Raw genomic sequence first — 19,728 nt, 5'->3', positions numbered from 1 at the left:
CATTTACTCATGTCCCTTTGGACAGGGACGGCTCATATACATATTAACAATGTTGTATTGTATTTTATAATCGACATACATGAATACAGTTCTTCTATTAGTGCCCACTCTTGACACTCAAATGAAGGTACTTTGATTTGGTTACTTTGATTAACTGTGGGACCCGGTCCCCATTTGTTGCTTAAAAATCATCATCGGTATTAATCCGATTACTCTGGGCCCCTACGGGAATCCTGGCGGGTCTTTCTTACTTGACCCAATACCTTTTGCCTGTTTGGGAACTGCCACTTCCATACAGACTGATGAGGAATATTAGCGCTGATCCGCCGGCACATGGGAGCCCTCTTTCCTGTGGCCCTCTATGGCGTGCTCTATTCCTTTTCATTACTTATTCAGCCTTTCCTTCTTTCAGGGATCCTAACTTAATGGGTACTGTCCCGATCTACAACGTAATAAACAGGGGTGCCTGGTCTATACTATTACAGATCAACCCCGTTATAACGCGATCCGTTACAACGCGGATCCGCTTATAACGCTATGCACGTGTGGCTCCCAATTTTTGTATTTATGAACACTTTACAACACGATTATTGGTATCTTAAATACTTTATTGTACAATGCATGCAATTGTACATTATTTCTAACGCGATCCGCTTATAGCGCGATGTTATTTTTGGACCCCAAGCACTGCGTTTTATTAGGGGGTTGAGCTGTTCTTTAGAAACATTACTGATTACTTTCCCTGATGCTCCACTCCTCATCTCCTCCTGGAACCTAACCTTCTAGAATTGTCACTCGTCCTTAAATACCCGTGCATGGATCTCCATAGCAAGCTTGGGTGGGGGCCCAGCATAGAACCGGATTTAAATCTCCCTCTGTTAACAAAATGGCTACCAAATCTCAGGCTAATAGGAACATCATCAGTTGTGACTTCCTATTGAATGGCCATTTTAAATACTCTTTAAAAATAATGAAATAATACTAGTAGCTTCACCAGTAAGTGTTTCTGGAAACGGGTGTTCCCGGGGGGCTGGAATGAGTGTGGTTCAGCTCTGGAGGACACACTGCTGCTGCTTCTTCTTCTTCTTCTGCTGCTGCTGCTGCTGCTGCTGCTGCTAGGGTAGACAGCTCCTTTAAATAGGGGTTTCAATACTGCATTGTCCTTCTGGTGCAGTATGTGTTTGCTCTAGTTTTCATACTACAATAGAGCTGTAACACTTCAGTTGGTTTCCCAGAACATGGCCAGTATGGGAAATCTTCTGGTATTGAGAGAGTAAAGTAACAGGTTTTACATGCAAGATGCTGCATATTTACATTTTGTATACAGGCGTAGAAGTTTGTCTGTTTTGTACGCTGATGTTTCCTGTTACATAGTTTGTTGCCCTAACTGCGAGGGATGAATGTATAATTTCCCAGAGACGTCGGTCATGTACACATTGGCTTAAACTCGATAAAGTCATTTTCTTATGGTCATTTATTTCCTTTTCATGTGACACATTGTTTCCAGCTGCGCAGGGCATAGGAAATTGGGCACCAAAAGATTGTGCACATACTTAAAAATAAGTTTACATATATATTTCCTTTGCACGCTTGTATTTTTTCACTTTGTATATATGATTTGCGAAGGGGCCTACAATCCTATCTTCATCATAGTAGCTCTTTTCTGTGCCACTGTAAGAAAATGTTAGAAGTTCCTGTGCTACACTTGTGTGCCAAATCTATACTTATTTTATTTTAATCTCCTTGTACCCTCAATTATTACAGCTTAAATAAAAATATGTAATTACCTGTTTGTAAGGCATCGTGTACCATTCGTGCCAACCATACCTGAGTTTGGGAACCACTGGGTTAAAAATTACCCTTTGTAGAATTTTTGTCTTTGTAAATACAACTTTGTCCCCCTGAGGCTAAACGGTATTCATCTGTGACCAGTGTAATGTGTTGTGATTAAGATTTTTCTCATGTTCAGTTGCATTAATTTCTAGTGTGTGCTCCAGGCTGAAGAAAATATATAAAGAAATAATGTTTTGGATTGATGAAACAAGATCTAAACTTTGGATATTCAGTAAAACGGCAATAGTATTACTGAATTGTCATGTAAAAATATAACATTTTGTCCAAAATTGGACATTTCCAATCTTTATACATGTTGCTGTGTTTCATGATGATTTACAATAAGACCCAAGATAGATATTGATTTCCATGATGACCAAGTTGAGTTTTGGGGTCTCTGTGGGGTTTAAATGTTGCTTTCTTTGAAACCGGTTTAAAAAAAATAAAAAATAAATCTTCCTTTAGTTGGGATTATTCAGTGTGAAGTTCTTATGGCTCATTCAGTAACAAATTATCCTTTGCCTTCCAACAAAATATTTATTTTCCCCTTAGCCCAGCTTTTAAATTTTATTTACCTCAATTAAATGGATTTTGCTTTTTGCTTGATGTACACAGACACATTTAACAGGTACAAATGCAAGTGTTTTTTTTTGTTTCACATTCTTAGGTAATTTTGATGTCTGCAACTATGAACTGCAAAGAATTTGCTGACTATTTTGCAGTTCCTGTTTTTAATAGGCTGAACCCAGCCTATATTATTGAGGTGGAAGGAAAACCTCATGACATTGAGGTGTATTATCTAGATGATTTAAAGCATATTCCCAGAATCAAAGTAAGTAGGGGTTCTTCCTTTTCACCTTAGAAAGTGTTTTGGGGTTCTTTTGTGTAATGGCTCTAAATGATCATGTTTGTCAAATACCCAAGCCTACTTGTGCAAGAATGAATCACCAAAAATAATTCTGAGCAGCTACAGTAAAAGAGGAAAGGTCTTTTTATATTGTGTAGTATGTACAACATATAAAATGACCACTCATTGGTACATTTGCATGTCTCAGACATGTTTGCAACCCTGTTTTTTTCCCTATTATCTCTTGGCATACAATGCTTCCACTGCAGCCAGGGATTCTGGGTAAAGACATGCAAATGACCACTTGGGACCACTTTTTGCTTGTCCATTTTTACATAAACCCCTATAACTTTCTGCCTGTTGTATTACACCGCTTTTTCAGCACAGCCTGGGTTAAGTGTATTATGTAGTAGTGTACATTTAGATATAATATTAATGTAAATAATTGTTTTCTGTAATTAATGAAATAAGCTTACTTATACTTTTGACCTTTTATGGTGGACCTGAAGTTTTCTTAATACAGAAACTATACATGACCGTATTTGTCAAGATTTCTTCATTAATTTGTTTTGCTTATTAGGTGAGTGGAAACCTGGGTTCCCCATCAGCCTACACGTCTACAAGTTGAGAGCTAGTGACTTTTATTTTCCCTTTTTTATGCACCACAAGCCCAAGTTATAAATTGAATTATGCCTTGGGACGATATTACATCAGTTGTCTTTGAAATGATTCTAATGTGCTGCTGTAAGCTGGAAGGGGTAGGCTTGGTTCCTCTCCTGAATGCTTTCTGTTCCATTATGTTAAATCAATCTGCGGAGAACAGGAATTACTGGGATATCTACCTGCAAGCTCTACATGTTTGCTGACATGCAAATTTACTACAGGAGTAGCAGAAACAGATTTTGTTTTTCTTTCTTGCAATTAACTTCTTTGAACAGGTGCCATTAAAAATGTCACAGAAAAATTACATTGTTTGAAGAGGTAGGTTACAAAAGACATGAATTCTTAAAAGAACATACTGTAGTGGTAATTCCTGTTGTCAAGGGCCACATTGTTTCTTTTATTTATTTTTTTCTAACTAATATATGATATCATTTTTTTCTTCTAGGCAGCAGCTCAGTATTTTGATGAACCAGCAATAAGTAGGGAAATATATGAATTTGCAACATCTTTGATACAGTTATTTGATGACATGGAGATGAAGGAAAATGGGTAAGGTCAAGGCTGAGGACCAATTTCAGAAACAAACTTTTCTGGGCAACCCTATATCCATGGGCTTCAACTGGTTAAGTGCCACCCTTCAGCTGAGATTGGACAGAAAAGTCCACCAGTGGGAGGATCCCCTATAAGTAGCCACACATCCCTTTGACAGGTTGCTCAATCTCGGCTAACAGGACAGAAACCACTTTTTTTTTGTGTAGTCTTTGAAGACTTACCTGACTGCTTACTGAGTTGCTTCTCTCCCTCTGTACCCATGCAGACCCCCACCCTGCAGGGTTGATGGTCAGGGGAGCCTAGGAAGACCTATACTGCATATGCCTACTAAGCGATTTTCATTGCACGTGACGGAAAGCGGAAGTACTCTTAAAGCGCAGGCGTGACCCTGTGCTCTGATGTTCTGAAAGAAGGCACGAGGGCAGTGTTTCTCAACCAGGAGCCATGGAAGCCTCAGGCGCTGGTTGGAGACGTAGAGGCTACGATCCAACTCCTCTCAGCTTGGCCCAGAGGCAAGAGAGAGTGAATGAAGCCTCTTCATCTCCAGACCTTTATACAGCTGACATGTTTTAGGCGTGAGGGCTTTGGGGGTTAAAGGAGTGGGGAGGTGTGATGGCTCTGTGGGGGCAGCGTGAGGGAGACTAATGCTTTTGATGGGGTGGGGCAAGGTATGATGTGATGCAATTAAGAGAAGTGAATGTGACATTTATGATTAAGAGGGGGATAAATGTGGAATGTAGGGCGAGAATGGAGGGTGAGGGTGAATGTGGAGTGGAAGAGGATGGCCGGTGAGTTTAGCGGGTGTGCTTGTGAAAAGGAGGGCGGGTGAGTATGCATGTAAGCGAGGAGGGGAATGAGAGTGATCTGAAGAGCAGGGGTGCCCAAATATTTTACGAATAAGGACAGGTTGAGAACCACTACAGTAGGGGGTCTGCATAATGCCTTTTCCTGCGTCCTGGTGATGAACTAGCGAGGAGAAAAACACCCTGATTTTGCTGATCAGGGTTATTACACAGATAATGAGCCTGCCTACATGAAAGGAACAATTTATTAAGTTCTATGTAGGCCTCAAGGGAGACTTGACATAGAATTTTTTTGTAGCCATTTTTTTTTGTACCGTATAACAAAAAATGCTGGTGTTTTCAATGTGTTTATATCGGTTACTCAGCCAGAAGAGCGGGTTTCCACGTAATCTATGAAGCCTGCCACAAAGAAAAAGGCTACTACTGTATAAAATACAGCTATTGCTCAGCTTGTGATGAGCCGGCTTTGGAGAGTAAGAAGCTTGGTGCAGAATGTTTGAAAGACTCCGAAAGACCCAGCCCGGGCATGTAAGAATTGATCCTGGATGGTAGAGTTGCAGGGTATTGATGCAGCCTCTTCTCAAATCCAGAAGCAAGAGTAATAGTTAATTAAGTCTTGAGAATCTGAGGTTATAATCAGAAGAGTCTAAAGGTCAGTTTTGAATGTTGGACATGAATCTGGAATCATCACAGGATTTGATGTCAGAGGAAATGGTCTGCCTTTGATTAGACTTTGTGGATCCACTAATTAAAGCTGGCAGAATTTTGGAAACTGGTGACACGTAAGCAGACAACCAACAAATCAAATGTTCGGAGGGGTCCAGAGAGAGCCCAGAAAAGTTTTGGGGCGTGATGCTGGCAAGAATAGTAGTCACCACCTGACAGTGTCATTCTCAAGAATACATCCTTTTGAGGTAAATACACACAAGTTTTGGAATATGTACTCCCAAAGTAGATGTGGTCATTACAAGGTTTGCCAGACTAACAACATTGCTGATGGATGATGCCTTTTCTGACACCATGGATAGGCATATGGAGAGTGCACTGTGGAAGCTGGTCGACGCAATCAGAGTGACTTGTTGATCTGTGGTCAATAACACAGATTTCTAGAGCAATGACGATTTGGGTGTCCGATATTTAAGGTTCAATTGAAGTTGGCCACAGATTTTATTTGAGGCATCGTGTTGTCTGGCAGTAAGATCCATGGCTTTGTCAGTGGCATCCAGAACAGTTCTGTGGCGTAAGCATTAGCTGGTGGATTCCACTTCAAAAAATGATTTGTGCATGCTTCCATTTGAAGGTTTCCTTCGGTTTGGGAAGAGACTGGACACCATTTTCGAGAGCCTCTGGAAGGCAAAGTATATTCCTGATGCAAGAGATAAGAGGGAGACAGTTCTATTTCCCACTTGACAAGGTGACAAGTTAACTGTCAGATATGAGAGAATACAGATCAAGAGGAGTGTACTTCAGACAAAGTTCCTGGAGAGGGGCCCAAAGCAACCTTTTTTGTGACCCAAAAGGTCATGGTCCCTTGTTACAAGGCCCTAGTATGCAGTTTAAAGTTGGGTTGCTTGTTGCAGGAACAAGACTGGATGATGCTCAGTAGTGATGCAATTGGCATAGACTGGTGGGACCCAGCTGGGTTCCGAGCTGGCTCAAAGATGACCTGTCCCATAACATGATGAATCCGCAAAGGTCTTGGCGTTAAGAGCAGTTGTTCGCGATCTTCACATCAAGAATCAAATGTAAAGTTTAGTTCAGACAATAGGACCGTGACTTTGCCAGAAAGCAAGGAGTTGCAAAAAGTGTGGTGCTAAACCCCCCCCAAAAAACGTGTCACCAATTTTTAGTTGGGCAGGACAAAAATTAGAAGATTAAACTGCATTCAATATTCTTGGAAGGTAAAATATGTAAGCAGAATTTTGGAAGATTTTAATTTCAGGGGAATTGTCACTCGAGACCAGATGTTCGGCCAGCTCGTTCAAAAATGACTGAAAGAAAAGTAAAGATTTTGCTCAATAAATTTTCACACAGTACAGTAGCTTGTGTTGATGCCCTGTTTATTAAATGGGATTTCCAAATGATCTGTTGCAGAATGATACCCTTCATACCAAAAGTCCCCAGGAAAAAGACAAGACAAAGCAGAAGTGTTTGCCCTAATTCCTTTTTTGACCTCGCAAAGATGCTATCCTCTGCTCATTGCCATGCTAAAGGACAAACCATGGCAGTTGTCAGTATCTAAAGATCTAACGCAAGGCCCAATCCAAAAATGGGTTTTAATGGCCTAGAGATTGAGCACAGCCTGAAACAAACTGGGTTATGCAGGAATGTGGTGCGGACATTGATGGTGGCAAGAAAATCCTCACCATTTTTTTTACTTTTTTAATTTTTTTTGCATAATCTAACAGCATTTCTCTAAGTGGTGCAGACACTTGAATGTTTTCTTGGAGCCATCACTGCTTCAATATTACAATTTGTGCAGACGTTTGTTGATTTGTGGCGTGGCATTGGTTCCATTTAGTTCATAAGTTGCTAGGAACATATCTGGCTTCTCTGTATCTAATGTTTTTTTCAGTGCAATACCTAAATTAAAAGATTCTATTCCTGAATGGGATCTGCCACTTGTTCTTAAAGCCCCACAAAGACCCCATTTGATCATCTAGACAGAGCAACCTTCAGCTGTGAATCTCACTCAGAAAACAGCCCTTCTGTTGGCTATTACGTCAACAGGCAGAATCTGTGAGCTGCCAGCCCTAATGGGCTTTTTGCCATATTTAATTCCTTGGACTAGTACTGATACCCGCATTTTACCTAAATCGGGAGATAATTTTTGCCATCTTTCTGCCTGTAATAAAGAACGAGACCTCATTCATTGGATGCCCGAGACATTCTCTATAGAACAGAGAGAGTCAGATATTTTGTTTCGCCATAACCAAATAACCGCCGGCACTTTGCAGAGACTTGCTTCGCTTCTAAGGTGTTACGATCGCGTATGTTGCTGTGTACTTTCCAGGAAAAAGACCTGCTAGACAGAGTTGGAGAGAGGAGAGTGACCCATACCTAGGACCCAAATCCTGAAGAGTAGAATAGTGAGGTCCAGGGTCAGGGCAGGATAATCGTTGTCACTGTTCCGTAGTTAGGGCTGGATAAGGCAGAATAGTAGGTGTCACAGTTCCGAGGTCAGGGCTGGAGAAGGCAGAATCGTCAAGGCGAGATAGTCGGCAACAGGCAAGGAAGAAGGCAGGTAGGACATGGCTTCCAACAGGGAACAAGGTTAAAAGAACTTTGCACAGGCAAGGACGAGAGGGGAATGAAGCCTTATAAAGGCAGCAGGTAGGTGCAGGCAATAAATCCAGAATGAGGCCAACGTCCTGCCTTGGCCATGTTAGTAGAGGCAGACGTCCTGCCTCGGTGGAGTATTGGGAGATCCTTATATAAGGTAAGTGCCGAAGCATAACCCTTAACCAAGACCTTACCCTAAAACGGACCTTACCCTAACCACTAAAACCCCTTAAGTTAACCACCCTACCATAATCACTAAAACTAACCCTAACCGCTAAAACATACCTTCTCCTAGAAGTGGCCAGCGGTGGAGGGTCAGTCTGCAACTGAACGCTGGCGGTCATTTGGTCGGGCGAGTGTCACGGAGTGCTCACCACAAACAAGGCGGGATCGAGGTGGGGATTAAATAAACACCAACCCACAGCCACGTGGGCACGTCTAGAGTGTAGATAGGTCGAGGTAGCCGGGTCATGGTTAGAGAGGTATAGATAGTCGAGATTCTTGCCTGGGTCTGGATTGGAGAGATATGGATTGTTGCAGATACTATTAGCCGAGGTCGGGGTTGGAGAGATGCGGATAGTCGATCGTACGTATGCCGAAGTCAGGGGTAAGAAGAGCAGAGTCCAAGGGATCGCCGGGTCAGAAACAGAGGTCAAGGAACTGGAGCGCAAGGCAGCAGGTGCAAGGAGAGTTGTGAAACACTTTGTAATGACAAAGGATTATGGTCAGCCGATGAGCCAGTGGGCCGGCTAAGCATATAACAGGGAGGAGAGCCAATGAGTGAGGAGCAGAGGCGTGCAGGCTGTCATTGGTTGCAGTCACCCAGGAGACAGGCGAGAGTCGTATAGCAGCTGCGGGTTGATGAGACAGAGCGGGCACTTATTGAGTGCGTTGTGTGCGCGCGGCGCACTGACGACATCCCCCGCGCGGGCGCATCCTAGAGGCGGAACTAGGTGACACTATTAATGTCTGGGCGTGACGTGCGCGCACCTGTAGTTCGGCGGCTGGAGGAGGATGGGTCCGGTAGTGCACTGCAGGGAGAGGGAGCAGCGGAGCACCCAATCGCGGAGCGAGGCAGGCGGGAAGCACGCCGAGGGTGGTGAGTCTCACAGATCCTCACAGCGAGACGGCCACGCCCAATTGTCCCATTTCGTTTTATACTAAGGGGGCAGTCTGCTTCACAATCCACTATAAATCATCATCCAGGGAGCTGAGAGACGAGGGCGCTTCCTGTGGGCGAACATCCAAGCACCAGACCCAGAAGTGCAGAGCAGGAGCCAGCGTTTGAGAGGCGATGAGTGGAGCACTCGTCATATTAGGGAGCTTCCAAAGATTTTAAAGATTACTGTATGTTTTAAAAAATGGACACCCTGTGAGGGCCATTTAACACCATACTACCAACGTTAGGATTTGCCACCGTTTTGGATAACTCCAAATATTCATATTGCACTATTCTGTTTTTTGTTTTTTGTACTTTCTGGTAAGTTCATTACGCTCCCCTGTCTTGGACAATGTATAACATGAGTATTACATTTTTTTGCCACAAATATACATTGCTATTGATACTGGCTTATTCAAATTCTGACAAGAAAGATGTGCAAAAGTTTATATAGGTTGGTAAATATAGTTTAGAGAATTACGATTTTTTTGTGTAAAAATACAAATAAAAAATGGTGGGCAATTATCAGTGAAACAACTTTAAACGTATATTTGCCTTTGTTTAGCTTTATAGGGTAACATGAAGCTTTTAAAAAATAATAATTTCACAGATGTATATTAAAAGCTGTAAGCAGTTTGAGGTTGCAGGTTACAGTGCAGCAGCTGTATGGTAAATCCGAGAGCGCTAGATTGTGCTTCATATTGAAAGCCTGTTATTTTAATGTTGAGCTGCTCAGAAACCCTTCATAAAGCCTTCTGTGGCTGATCTCTAATGTTACATAACTGGCACGTGTCAGTGTCTGCTAGGCAAGCTGGCGAGCTTTCCGAGACCTTTTTCCAAAGTGCAGAAATATTAAAATACCGTAAAATAATGTCTAATCACATTATGCATTATATTTTATTCACGAATTCATATAGTGGTAACAATCATTCTTTGCAGTGTACATCTAAATTCAGAACGCACATGTCAGTCAGACAGCAGGATTCACTGTTGAGACTACAGTTTGCATTTACAGACGTGATACCACATGGTGATCTCCATTAAAGCACCGGTGTGCAGATCTTACATTAAGAATGCTCTTGTTACCTTTATGAAAATAAACGTTGTAATTTAAATGTACAGTATAGTGCTTTATAGTTCTAAAGTTTAGTGTCTCCCCACTTTTCTATAGGAACAAGATAAATAATCCTAAATCCATCACAGAACCTAACAGTGTCTTGGTGTTTTTGCCAGGTAAATGTATTTTGTATTTCTAGTTTCAACATAGTTAATTTTATTGATTATGTTGTTTCGAATGTACATTCCGTCAGTATTTGTTTTGGCACTTAAGCATACTGGTGTCCTTCCTGCTTGACAAATTGTAGGTCAATGTGAATTTGATAATAAAAAAAAAAAAAAAGACCAACGATTTGTCACAGAGCAAAGCTGACATTTAGCTCTGTTGCTCTACTCCGTTGTTGGCTGTAAAGCCGGAGAGAAAAAGCAAGGTTCTTGACCGGTTTTATTGGGTGTGTTTATGGGTGCATTGAATCATCTCCTAATTGGACATTATTCAGGACACTGAGCAGGCTTTCAGGTGAAGTTGTTGAGGGTAATGAGTTGGCTGATGGGAAAGAACCAAGTCCGCTAAAAGGCAGTATCCACTGAAAAATGTATGTATAGCCTTAAGTGGATGATACAATGTCCTTCCTGTCAGTCATTTAATTTATTTGGGCTTTTTGGCCTTAGGTTTAGAAGTGTCACAATGAATTTGTGTTAGATAATGTAAATATTGTGCAATTCTGTTGCGTGCTCTATTGTTCCCCAATGTTTTTACAAGTTTTTTTTTAAAAATAAATACATAATATACTTCAAGGTGCTTTCAAAAGCGCCACACATTACTGACACATTAATACACGTCGGAGAATGACATGGGACGGCATAGAGCAGGGGTAACCAACTCCAGTCCTTAAGGGCCACCAACAGGTCAGGTTTTCAGGATATCTCTGCTTTAGCACAGTTGGCCAGGGAGATAGTGACTTGCCCATGGTCACAAGGAGCTGATAAAGGGAATTGAACCAGAATTCTCTGCTTCAAACTCTGTCATTGTTTAGTAAGCGTCTTTACTGAGCCGCTACTTCTCCCTACTCACTACTACCTCAAAATACATGGTTTAAAGAGGCAGTCCACGCAGCGTAATAAAAAATAAACTTTTTGTTTTGTTTTAATAAATACAGCCTTTGATTACGTTTATTGAAAACTAATTACCTAAGCTGCCGATCGATTAGTTCTCCCATGGTCGATCAGCAAAATCCTGTTTCACTAAATGGCTGCCTTTCAGTTTCAATTCAATCCTTCAGACAGTGTAACTCAGCAGCTACAATGTATCCTTATATTACTGATGTAACATTATCTATTGTTACAGTTTGCAGCTCAAACTGCTGTGAATACTGGCAACAAATTATCACACACAGGAAAGTGTTCTAAAGATCTTGCACTGCTGGGGAGGTGTACTAAAGCCTGCTGTAGAAATGAAAGGATGCTCAGTATATTAAAACTCATAAATAATTACATTGAGTTGAATTTAAAAAAAAAAAAAAAAAAAAAAGCTCATATTATCTAATACTACAGAACTGATTTATTTAAAAAAAAAAAAAACCACGTAGGATATTGCATTGATTTGCTTCTGTAACACCTTCCCTTTTAGAGGAGCCGGCAATACATTTCAGCGCTATGGTAAAGATAAGAGAGGATTGGTACGTTTTCTTTGTACTTCTCTGCAACGCTGTTTTAAAACTAGTATATATTTATACAGAATTGTATAATGGAAAGATGTGTTTACCGGTCTTTTAACATCCTATATTAATTTGTAGCATCCTAGTTGCTGTTTTAATAAACACGGTCTAAAACACGGAGTGACAGAATGAACCTTATTCTTGATGATATGGCCTGTAATGTAACAGATAAATATTTTTAATGTCAAATAATACATGTTATGATAAAGCGATAAAACTTGATACACATACTTCTGTGACCCTAATGCTTGAAAGATACTGTGGGAAATAGCCCTGCTCTGTGAGTTTCCGCTGCTGCCACGGAGTGACAGAGAAATGTACAAGAGTTACATGAGGCAATATACAATTTTTCCTGATCACCCTGGCAGTGGGCACCATTGGTTAATCCCTTCTCACTCTAGGTAGGACAGGAAGTAGACTTTTGCAGGTAGGCCATATAAGGCCCCTCCCTCTACCTGCACATTAGTCTTTTTCCTGTCTTCACAGCTAAGAGTAGGATTTTTTATTTTGTAAGGGACTCACCTACTGCACCTAGTGCAGATATCCAGGGTCTCAGCCTCTCTGCCGTGAAGCTCCGATCGACGCGCCCTGCTGATGGCAAGACGGAGACCCCTTAGAGTCGGGGGAGCCCCTGGAACCCATTACATCCATGGGGTGGGGAGCAGCTGCAGCCGCGGGCGTGGAAGCTTACATGCAAGGAAGCCCCAGTACCAAACGAAAGGTAAGCAGAAGGGGTGCATAGCAGCTGCAGCTGAGAGCCGTGGAGGCCCAGATTAGCGTCTGGTACGCTGCGGTAAAAGTACCCCAGGAGCCCGCTACACGCGGAGGGGGGAGCAGCCATAGCTGCGAACCGGAGAAAAGGTTCAAATTGACCGCGCTAGCGTCTGGAACGCTGCGGTACAGGGAACAGTGCACGCGACCGCACGTGTCACGTTCCGGCCGGCAGATGCGTGCACAGACACGCGGGGCCGTGCACGAGCACTTGATACGTCATAGAAGCGACGAACACACTGTGTGTATGTGTGTGTGAGAGCTGCAGCATGGAACGCTCAGCAGGGAGAAGCCAAGTGCTGGAAATGGATTCGAAAATGGAAACACCCAAAAACTTCAGTTCCCAAGACTAGGTGAGTCCTTGGTTTTAGTTCTACATGGGAAAGAGAGATGGTCTATATATATTAGGGTGTATGTTTAGTATTTATTTTGTTTTTATAATATAGTTCGGTGGTTACCCTCCCAGAAGCAGGGTCTTCAAAAGGAGACAGAGGAATCCCTGCAACATAAAATAAAGGTTGCTAAGAAAACTAAATGGTGTTCAGCTTGTGAGAAACCAACCCTAATAGGGAAGCAATTATGTGAAGATTGTCTTAAGGCAGCTGCAGGTGATACCAATGAACAAATGAGCACTTTCCTTGTATTGATGAAGGAGGCTGTTAAACAGAGTGTTGATGCGGCAGTCCAGCAAGCTGTTAACCTTACGCAGAAAAGATCTAGATCCCAAACCAGTCTGGATAAGGGGAAAGGTTTTTCATCAGATGAGTCTGACATTGATTGATTGTTTTCAGATATCAGAGGGGGAAATGGATTCATCAGATCAAGATATTCAGGAAGAAGAATCTGAATTTGATGTAGAAATGGTGGATCCACTCATCAAAGCCATGAGACAGGCATTGGAACTAGAAGATACCGAGGAGTTAACCCACAAGAAGGATAAACTTTTTGGGGCGAGACAAAAAAAAGGTAGAGTCTTTCCTATCCATCAAGTAACTAAGGACCTCATTCAGGTGGAGCTGGCTCGACCAGACGCCAGAGTATTTATGCCTAAAAAGGTTGGAAAGATGTATCCATTCCCACAAGAGGAGATAAAATTTTGGGAGGTCAACCCAAAGGTGGATACTGCTATTTCCAGAATAGTAAAAAAGACCACAATCCCAATAGAGGAAGCTGCGTCATTGAAGGACACTGGATAGGAAGATGGATTATGTATTTAAAAAAAAACAAAAAAACATACGTTACCGCAGGAACATCTTACAAACCTGCCATAGCAACTACGTCAGCAGCAAAGGCTATGCGAGTGTGGATTGCCAACATTGAAGAGGCAATAGACAAAGGTGTAAAAAGAAGTGCTATTCTTAAAGCACTGTCAGAAGTAAAATGGGCAACAGATTACATAGCGGAAGCCTCATTGGAAGCAGTAAAATTAGCTGCCAAATCTATGGTGCTGGCGGTATCAGCAAGAAGGGCTTTATGGCTCAGGCAGTGGATGGCTGACACAGCATCAAAGAACAGCATGTGTGGATTACCATTTGAAGGTGAGTTCCTTTTCGGTAACAAACTGGATGCGATAATAACAAAAGCATCAGGAGGTAAGAGCACTTTTTTACCTCAGGAAAACAGAGCCAGAAGATTCGGTTTCCAACAGGCTAATAGAAACCAGTGTAAAGAAGCAAAGGTATATAGACCTGGCAGGTCATTTCCAAGACAAACAACATGGAGGGGCGGCCAGAACTGACTTTTTCGTGGCCCCAGAGGAAGAGGACCATTCACAAAGAATAAATCCACATGAAGGTCAGAGGGCCCAGCAGTTGTCAGTAGGATGGCGACTGAAGCCGTTTTCTGCAACATGGGCCCAAACAATACAGGACAATTGGGTATTAGAAACCATTCGTCAGGGGTACAGTATAGAATTCAGGGAGATGCCAAGAAGAAATATGGACGTAATAACATATATACAGTCCAAGGAAAAAAGAAGGCAGATGAATTCGGCTTTAAAGAAATTATTACAAGCAGAAGTAATAAAGAAGGTACCTCAGGAAGACAGAGGAAGCGGAATTTATTCCAGGATTTTTCTAGTCAAAAAACCTACAGGGGATTACAGAGCAGTCCTAGACCTAAGGAAGGTAAATTTATTCTTGAGAATAAGAAAATTCAAGATGGTGTCGTTGAACCTGATTATTCAAGAGGTACAACCAGGAGACTGGATGGTGGCGATTGACTTAAAAGACGCTTATTTACATGTGCCCATAGCAAAGGGACATCAAAGATTCCTAAGGTTTGCAGTAAATCAAGATCATTATCAGTACACAGCACTGCCATTTGGTCTGGCTACTTCCCCAAGGACGTTTACAAAGGTTCTAGCCCCTCTAGTAGCAGAAATTAGAGAGAAAGGGGTAGAAATATACCCATACCTGGACGACATCCTGTTAAAATCAAAGAGTCTGGAGAAACTCCAACAAGACCAGAAGATGGTCATAACCTTCCTGGAACAGCACGGTTGGTTAATAAACAGAGACAAGAGCCATCTCATGCCCACTCAGCTGTTAAGATATCTGGGGGTAGAATTCGATACAGCAAAAGGAGAAGTGAGACTACCAGACGCAAAGAGACAAGACATAGCCATGCAAACAAAGAAGCTCAGGAAAGCTACCAGGACTTCAGCAGAAGAATGCATGAAGCTCCTAGGGAAATTCGCTTCAACATTAAGCGTCACAAAATGGGCAGCAAGACATATGAGACCACTGCAAAACAATTTTCTGCAACAATGGAACGGGAAGCACAAGGACACAAGACAAAGAATCTTGTTACACCCACACACAAAACAGGAATTAAAGTGGTGGGAAGATACCCGAAACCTGGAAAAAGGACAAACACTACAACCAGTGCACTGGGTAAGAATTACAACAGATGCGGGCAACACAGGTTGGGGTGCCCAGATGAGAGAAACATTGGTGCAAGGAACCTGGACAAACCAGGAAAAGCATCTTCCATCAAATCTGCTGGAAATAAAAGCAGTACAAAGGGCCTTAGAAGCTTTCCAAGACCATATAAGTGGTGGCTGTATAAAAATAGAATCAGACAACAGGTCAGTTGTCAAGTATATAGCCAAACAAGGAGGAACCAGGAGCAGAAAGCTGATGAACCTCACAGCAGAAATCCTCTTGTGGGCAGAGTGCCACTTGTCGGAAATTACAGCCATACATATCCCAGGACTAGAAAATGTCACAGCAGACTTTCTAAGTCGGAACATCATATACCCAGGAGAATGGGCATTAGATCCACAGGTGTTTCAAGAACTGGTAGAGCGATGGGGTCAGCCAGACATAGATCTCACGGCGACACACCAAAACCGCAAGGTAAGGAACTACTGTGCCAGACAGTTTCATCCAAGCGCACAAGGTACAGATGCTCTGTTTCAAATGGCACTTCAAGTTGGTATACCTGTTCCCTCCAATTCCCCTAATTCCGAAAACAATCAGGAAAATCAGGGAAGACCAAGCAGAGGTGATATTCGTAGCACCCTACTGGCCAAGAAGGCTTTGGTTCACACACTTGGTAAATATGGCAGTAGATACACCATGGCACATACCAGATCGCAAAGGGTTGATGCGACAAAGGCCAATATGTCATCCGAATGCCAAACAATGGGCTTGACGGCATGGCGATTGAGCGGGAAACATTGAGACTGAAAGGTTGTTCAAACAAAACAATCCAAACCCTTTTACAAGCAAGGAAAAGTTCCACATCGAAAGTATACCATAGAATCTGGCTTTGCTTTCGCGATTGGTGTGAAAAAGAAAAACAAAATTTCCTTTCACCTAGAAATGTATCAATAGTGGAGTTCCTGCAAAAGGGATTTAAGAAAGGTCTCAGTCTTAGCTCATTGAAAGTACAGGTGTCTGCACTATCAGCCTTGTTGGAAAGAAATCTGGCAATGGAAAGATTGATCATCAGATTCTTTCAGGCAGTTAAAAGGTTAAGGCCTCAAATCAAGAACAGGGTACCTACATGGGACTTGTCCCTGGTATTGGATGTACTAACAGCAGCTCTGTTTGAACCTATACAGGAGATAGGCTTAAAATGGTTATCATGGAAAATGGCGTTTTTGATAGCAATCACCTCAGCAAGGAGAGTGGGAGAACTACAGGCTCTGTCAGCCAAGGAACCATTCCTAGTCATACATCAAGACAAGGCAGTTCTCAAACCAGTACATCAATTCCTGCCAAAAGTTGTATCACAGTTCCATATGAATCAAGAAATTGTGATTCCGTCATTCTGTCCAGAACCAAAGAATAAGAAAGAAGAAAGACTACACAAATTAGACGTGGTAAGATGTCTAAAAGTGTACCTGGAAAGGATGCGAGATATCAGAAAGTCAGACAGACTATTCATCATTCCAGAGGGACCGAAGAAAGGTCAAGCAGCATCAAAGACAACAATTTCCCAGTGGATAGTGTCTTGAAAAGGCTTATGAAAGCAAAGGACAAGATAAACCTTTGAACATTAAAGCTCATTCTACAGGGGCCATGTCTACTTCATGGGCATTTTAAGCCCAGGCTACACCAGGACAGATATGCAAAGCAGCAGTCTGGTCCTCATTCAATACATTCTTGAAATACTACAGACTAGACGTACAATCATCAGCAGACGCAAGCTTTGGGCATAGAGTGTTAGAATCTGTAGTGAAATAAAGTGTAAAGTGTATTAATAAAGGTCTAACTGATAAGGCATTAACTGATGTTGTTCATTCTGATGTATCCCTCCCTAAAATTTTTTCACTGCTTGGGTATGTCCCAATGGTGCCCACTGCCAGGGTGATCAGGAAAGAAGAAAATTTAAACAATTTACCGTAATTTTCTTTTTCTGAAACCATGGCTGTGGGCATATAGTTACCCTCCCTATGTATGTCTAATGCCTATCAGTTATATATTTTCAGCTATGGAAGAATCGTAAGACTAATGTGCAGGTAGAGGGAGGGGCCTTATATGGCCTACCTGCAAAAGTCTACTTCCTGTCCAACCTAGAGTGAGAAGGGATTAACCAATGGTGCCCACTGCCATGGTTCCAGGAAAAGAAAATTACGGTAAGTTGTTTTAAATTTTCTTCTTTTCTTGGAACTAAATTGGGAGTTGTGACTAGTTGAACAAAATTCTACTGTACTTATTGTCCGTTTAAAAAAAGAAAAGTCAAAAACAAGTGTATGATGTATAACTTTGTATATTGCATAAGCTCAGTTCCAAATATTTGTCTTAATTTTCTAGGTTTGGCTGAAATTAACTGCATGCATGAGCTTTTTACAAATATGGTTCATAAAAGGTACTGTAGGTTGGGATTTTCTTTTATCCTTTTTGTATTTTTTTTATAGCTTGGTTGATGGTATGGTAAATTCATTAGTGGGGATGTCTCGGATACAAACCTATATTATGAATAGTTTCTGGCATCCTTCGTTCTTGTGTGTCCTGCATCTTAAGGTACTATTGAGGTTTACAACCGAGGGTGACATGCAGAAGGGACATATTTGAACCCAAAGTAAAGAGGGTTACTGTAGCACTGTTCTGTTTTTAAAGAGAGCAAAGTCTCCCATAATGAGATACATGATCTTATATTTCTGGGAAATTCATAAAGTAACCTTGAATGCACCCATTGGTTTACCTTCTCTTTAAACCCATTGAAAATGTAGATATACGGACAGATTAATATTACATATACACTTGGCAACAAAATGTGTAATCTCCAAAAACTGAAGACAAGTATAAACCCCCTCTTTGAAACGGTGGGAAAAAAAACATCTGGGACATTATGTTTATGGGGAAATTAACGAGAGTGCTCAAAGATACCCGCTGAGACTACAGAATCTGGGAACCACAGGCAGCCAATCATGGCGGGAAATCACGACCTGGGACAAACCCCCAAAAACTGGTCATCCTTGCACAACTAATACAGAGCAGGAACAGAACCAACAGCGGGAGCGGAGGGCTTGTTCCTATTATCCCTATTTATTGACAATATTTGAGAGTTCTGTAACAGTATTGTGTGATCTAGAAAAACGAGTGCAACAGTACATATATACCTCTCTCCCCCCCCCCCTTTCCCTTTCTGTATCCCCACCCTTCCAAATCCCTAAAAAAAACAATAAAGAAAAGGTTTAAGATTTTTCTTTTCCATTGAATGCAATAACTGATGTAGTTTAATCATCTCCTGTTTTATAGATTGCATGTTTATCCTCTGCATTCAAGTATAACTCTGGATGAGCAGAATTTAGTATTTATGACTCCAGTTTTGGGATACCGAAAGGTAATTTTAGCCTCGGTTTGGTTTCACTGTTAAATCTGACCACAGTGTTGGTCATCATTTTATTGTTCTGCTATTCAGCAGCTTTGTGGTGTTGAACCGTTGCCATTGAAGATGCTTATAAAGTTAAACTGACTTGCTTTGAAATCTGTTGCTGCTTGTGGGATTTCTAATGGGTAATAGGTACTATTTTTGTGTAGGAAAGGCTTTAAAAGAAATGAGTTGACCAGCTACAGATGTACCTGTACGAGCCTCAATGTTATCGATGCTGGAAAAACCCACAGTCTGTATCCCGGGGCTTTCCCAGGAAGCAAGAAATCTCTGTGGGGGTCTGAGTCTGCATAACGGACCCCCACAAGCAGCTGTTACTGTACCTGGTGCCGGGGCATTTTGCTTTTCTTCCCGCGGCTCCGGTAACAGTAAGTCTGGCTACAGCTTTACAGCCTATGCATTTACTGCCTTGTAAAGATATGGACCTTTTTTTTTTACATTTTTTTTATATAAAAGACGTTAATTGTCTAAACCTTAATTATTTTTTTTCCCATTTTCAACAGATCATTTTGTCTACGAACATTGCCGAGAGTTCTATTACTGTTCCAGATGTGAAATATGGTAGTTTGGGGTTTATATTATGGGAATTCTGTCTCACAAGAGTGTGTGTAATTTTTTTTTTTTTTTAAAGTTATGGTGGGTGAAAAAGGCAACACAAAACCTCCACGGTTAGCATATAGCCAATAAAGAATATCACTT

At 41.7% G+C, this 19,728-nt stretch overlaps 1 protein-coding gene across 2 annotated transcripts in view; it reads left to right on the top strand.

Moving 5' to 3' along the window:
* Positions 1–19,728, top strand: part of TDRD9 (tudor domain containing 9) — an 87,317-nt gene that overhangs the window by 26,782 nt on the left and 40,807 nt on the right. For both annotated transcript variants that reach the window (XM_075614953.1, XM_075614954.1), the window contains exons 7-12: positions 2,501–2,665; positions 3,789–3,892; positions 10,311–10,372; positions 17,949–18,003; positions 18,897–18,981; positions 19,533–19,590. In XM_075614953.1, the coding sequence (XP_075471068.1) occupies positions 2,501–2,665; positions 3,789–3,892; positions 10,311–10,372; positions 17,949–18,003; positions 18,897–18,981; positions 19,533–19,590 (529 nt within the window). The remainder of the gene's footprint in view (positions 1–2,500; positions 2,666–3,788; positions 3,893–10,310; positions 10,373–17,948; positions 18,004–18,896; positions 18,982–19,532; positions 19,591–19,728) is intronic.

The sequence above is a fragment of the Ascaphus truei genome, chromosome 9 (assembly GCF_040206685.1).
Source record: "Ascaphus truei isolate aAscTru1 chromosome 9, aAscTru1.hap1, whole genome shotgun sequence".
NCBI lineage: Eukaryota > Metazoa > Chordata > Amphibia > Anura > Ascaphidae > Ascaphus > Ascaphus truei.
The sequence above is the reverse complement of the archived record's forward strand: the minus strand, read 5'-3'. Positions and strand labels throughout refer to the sequence as shown.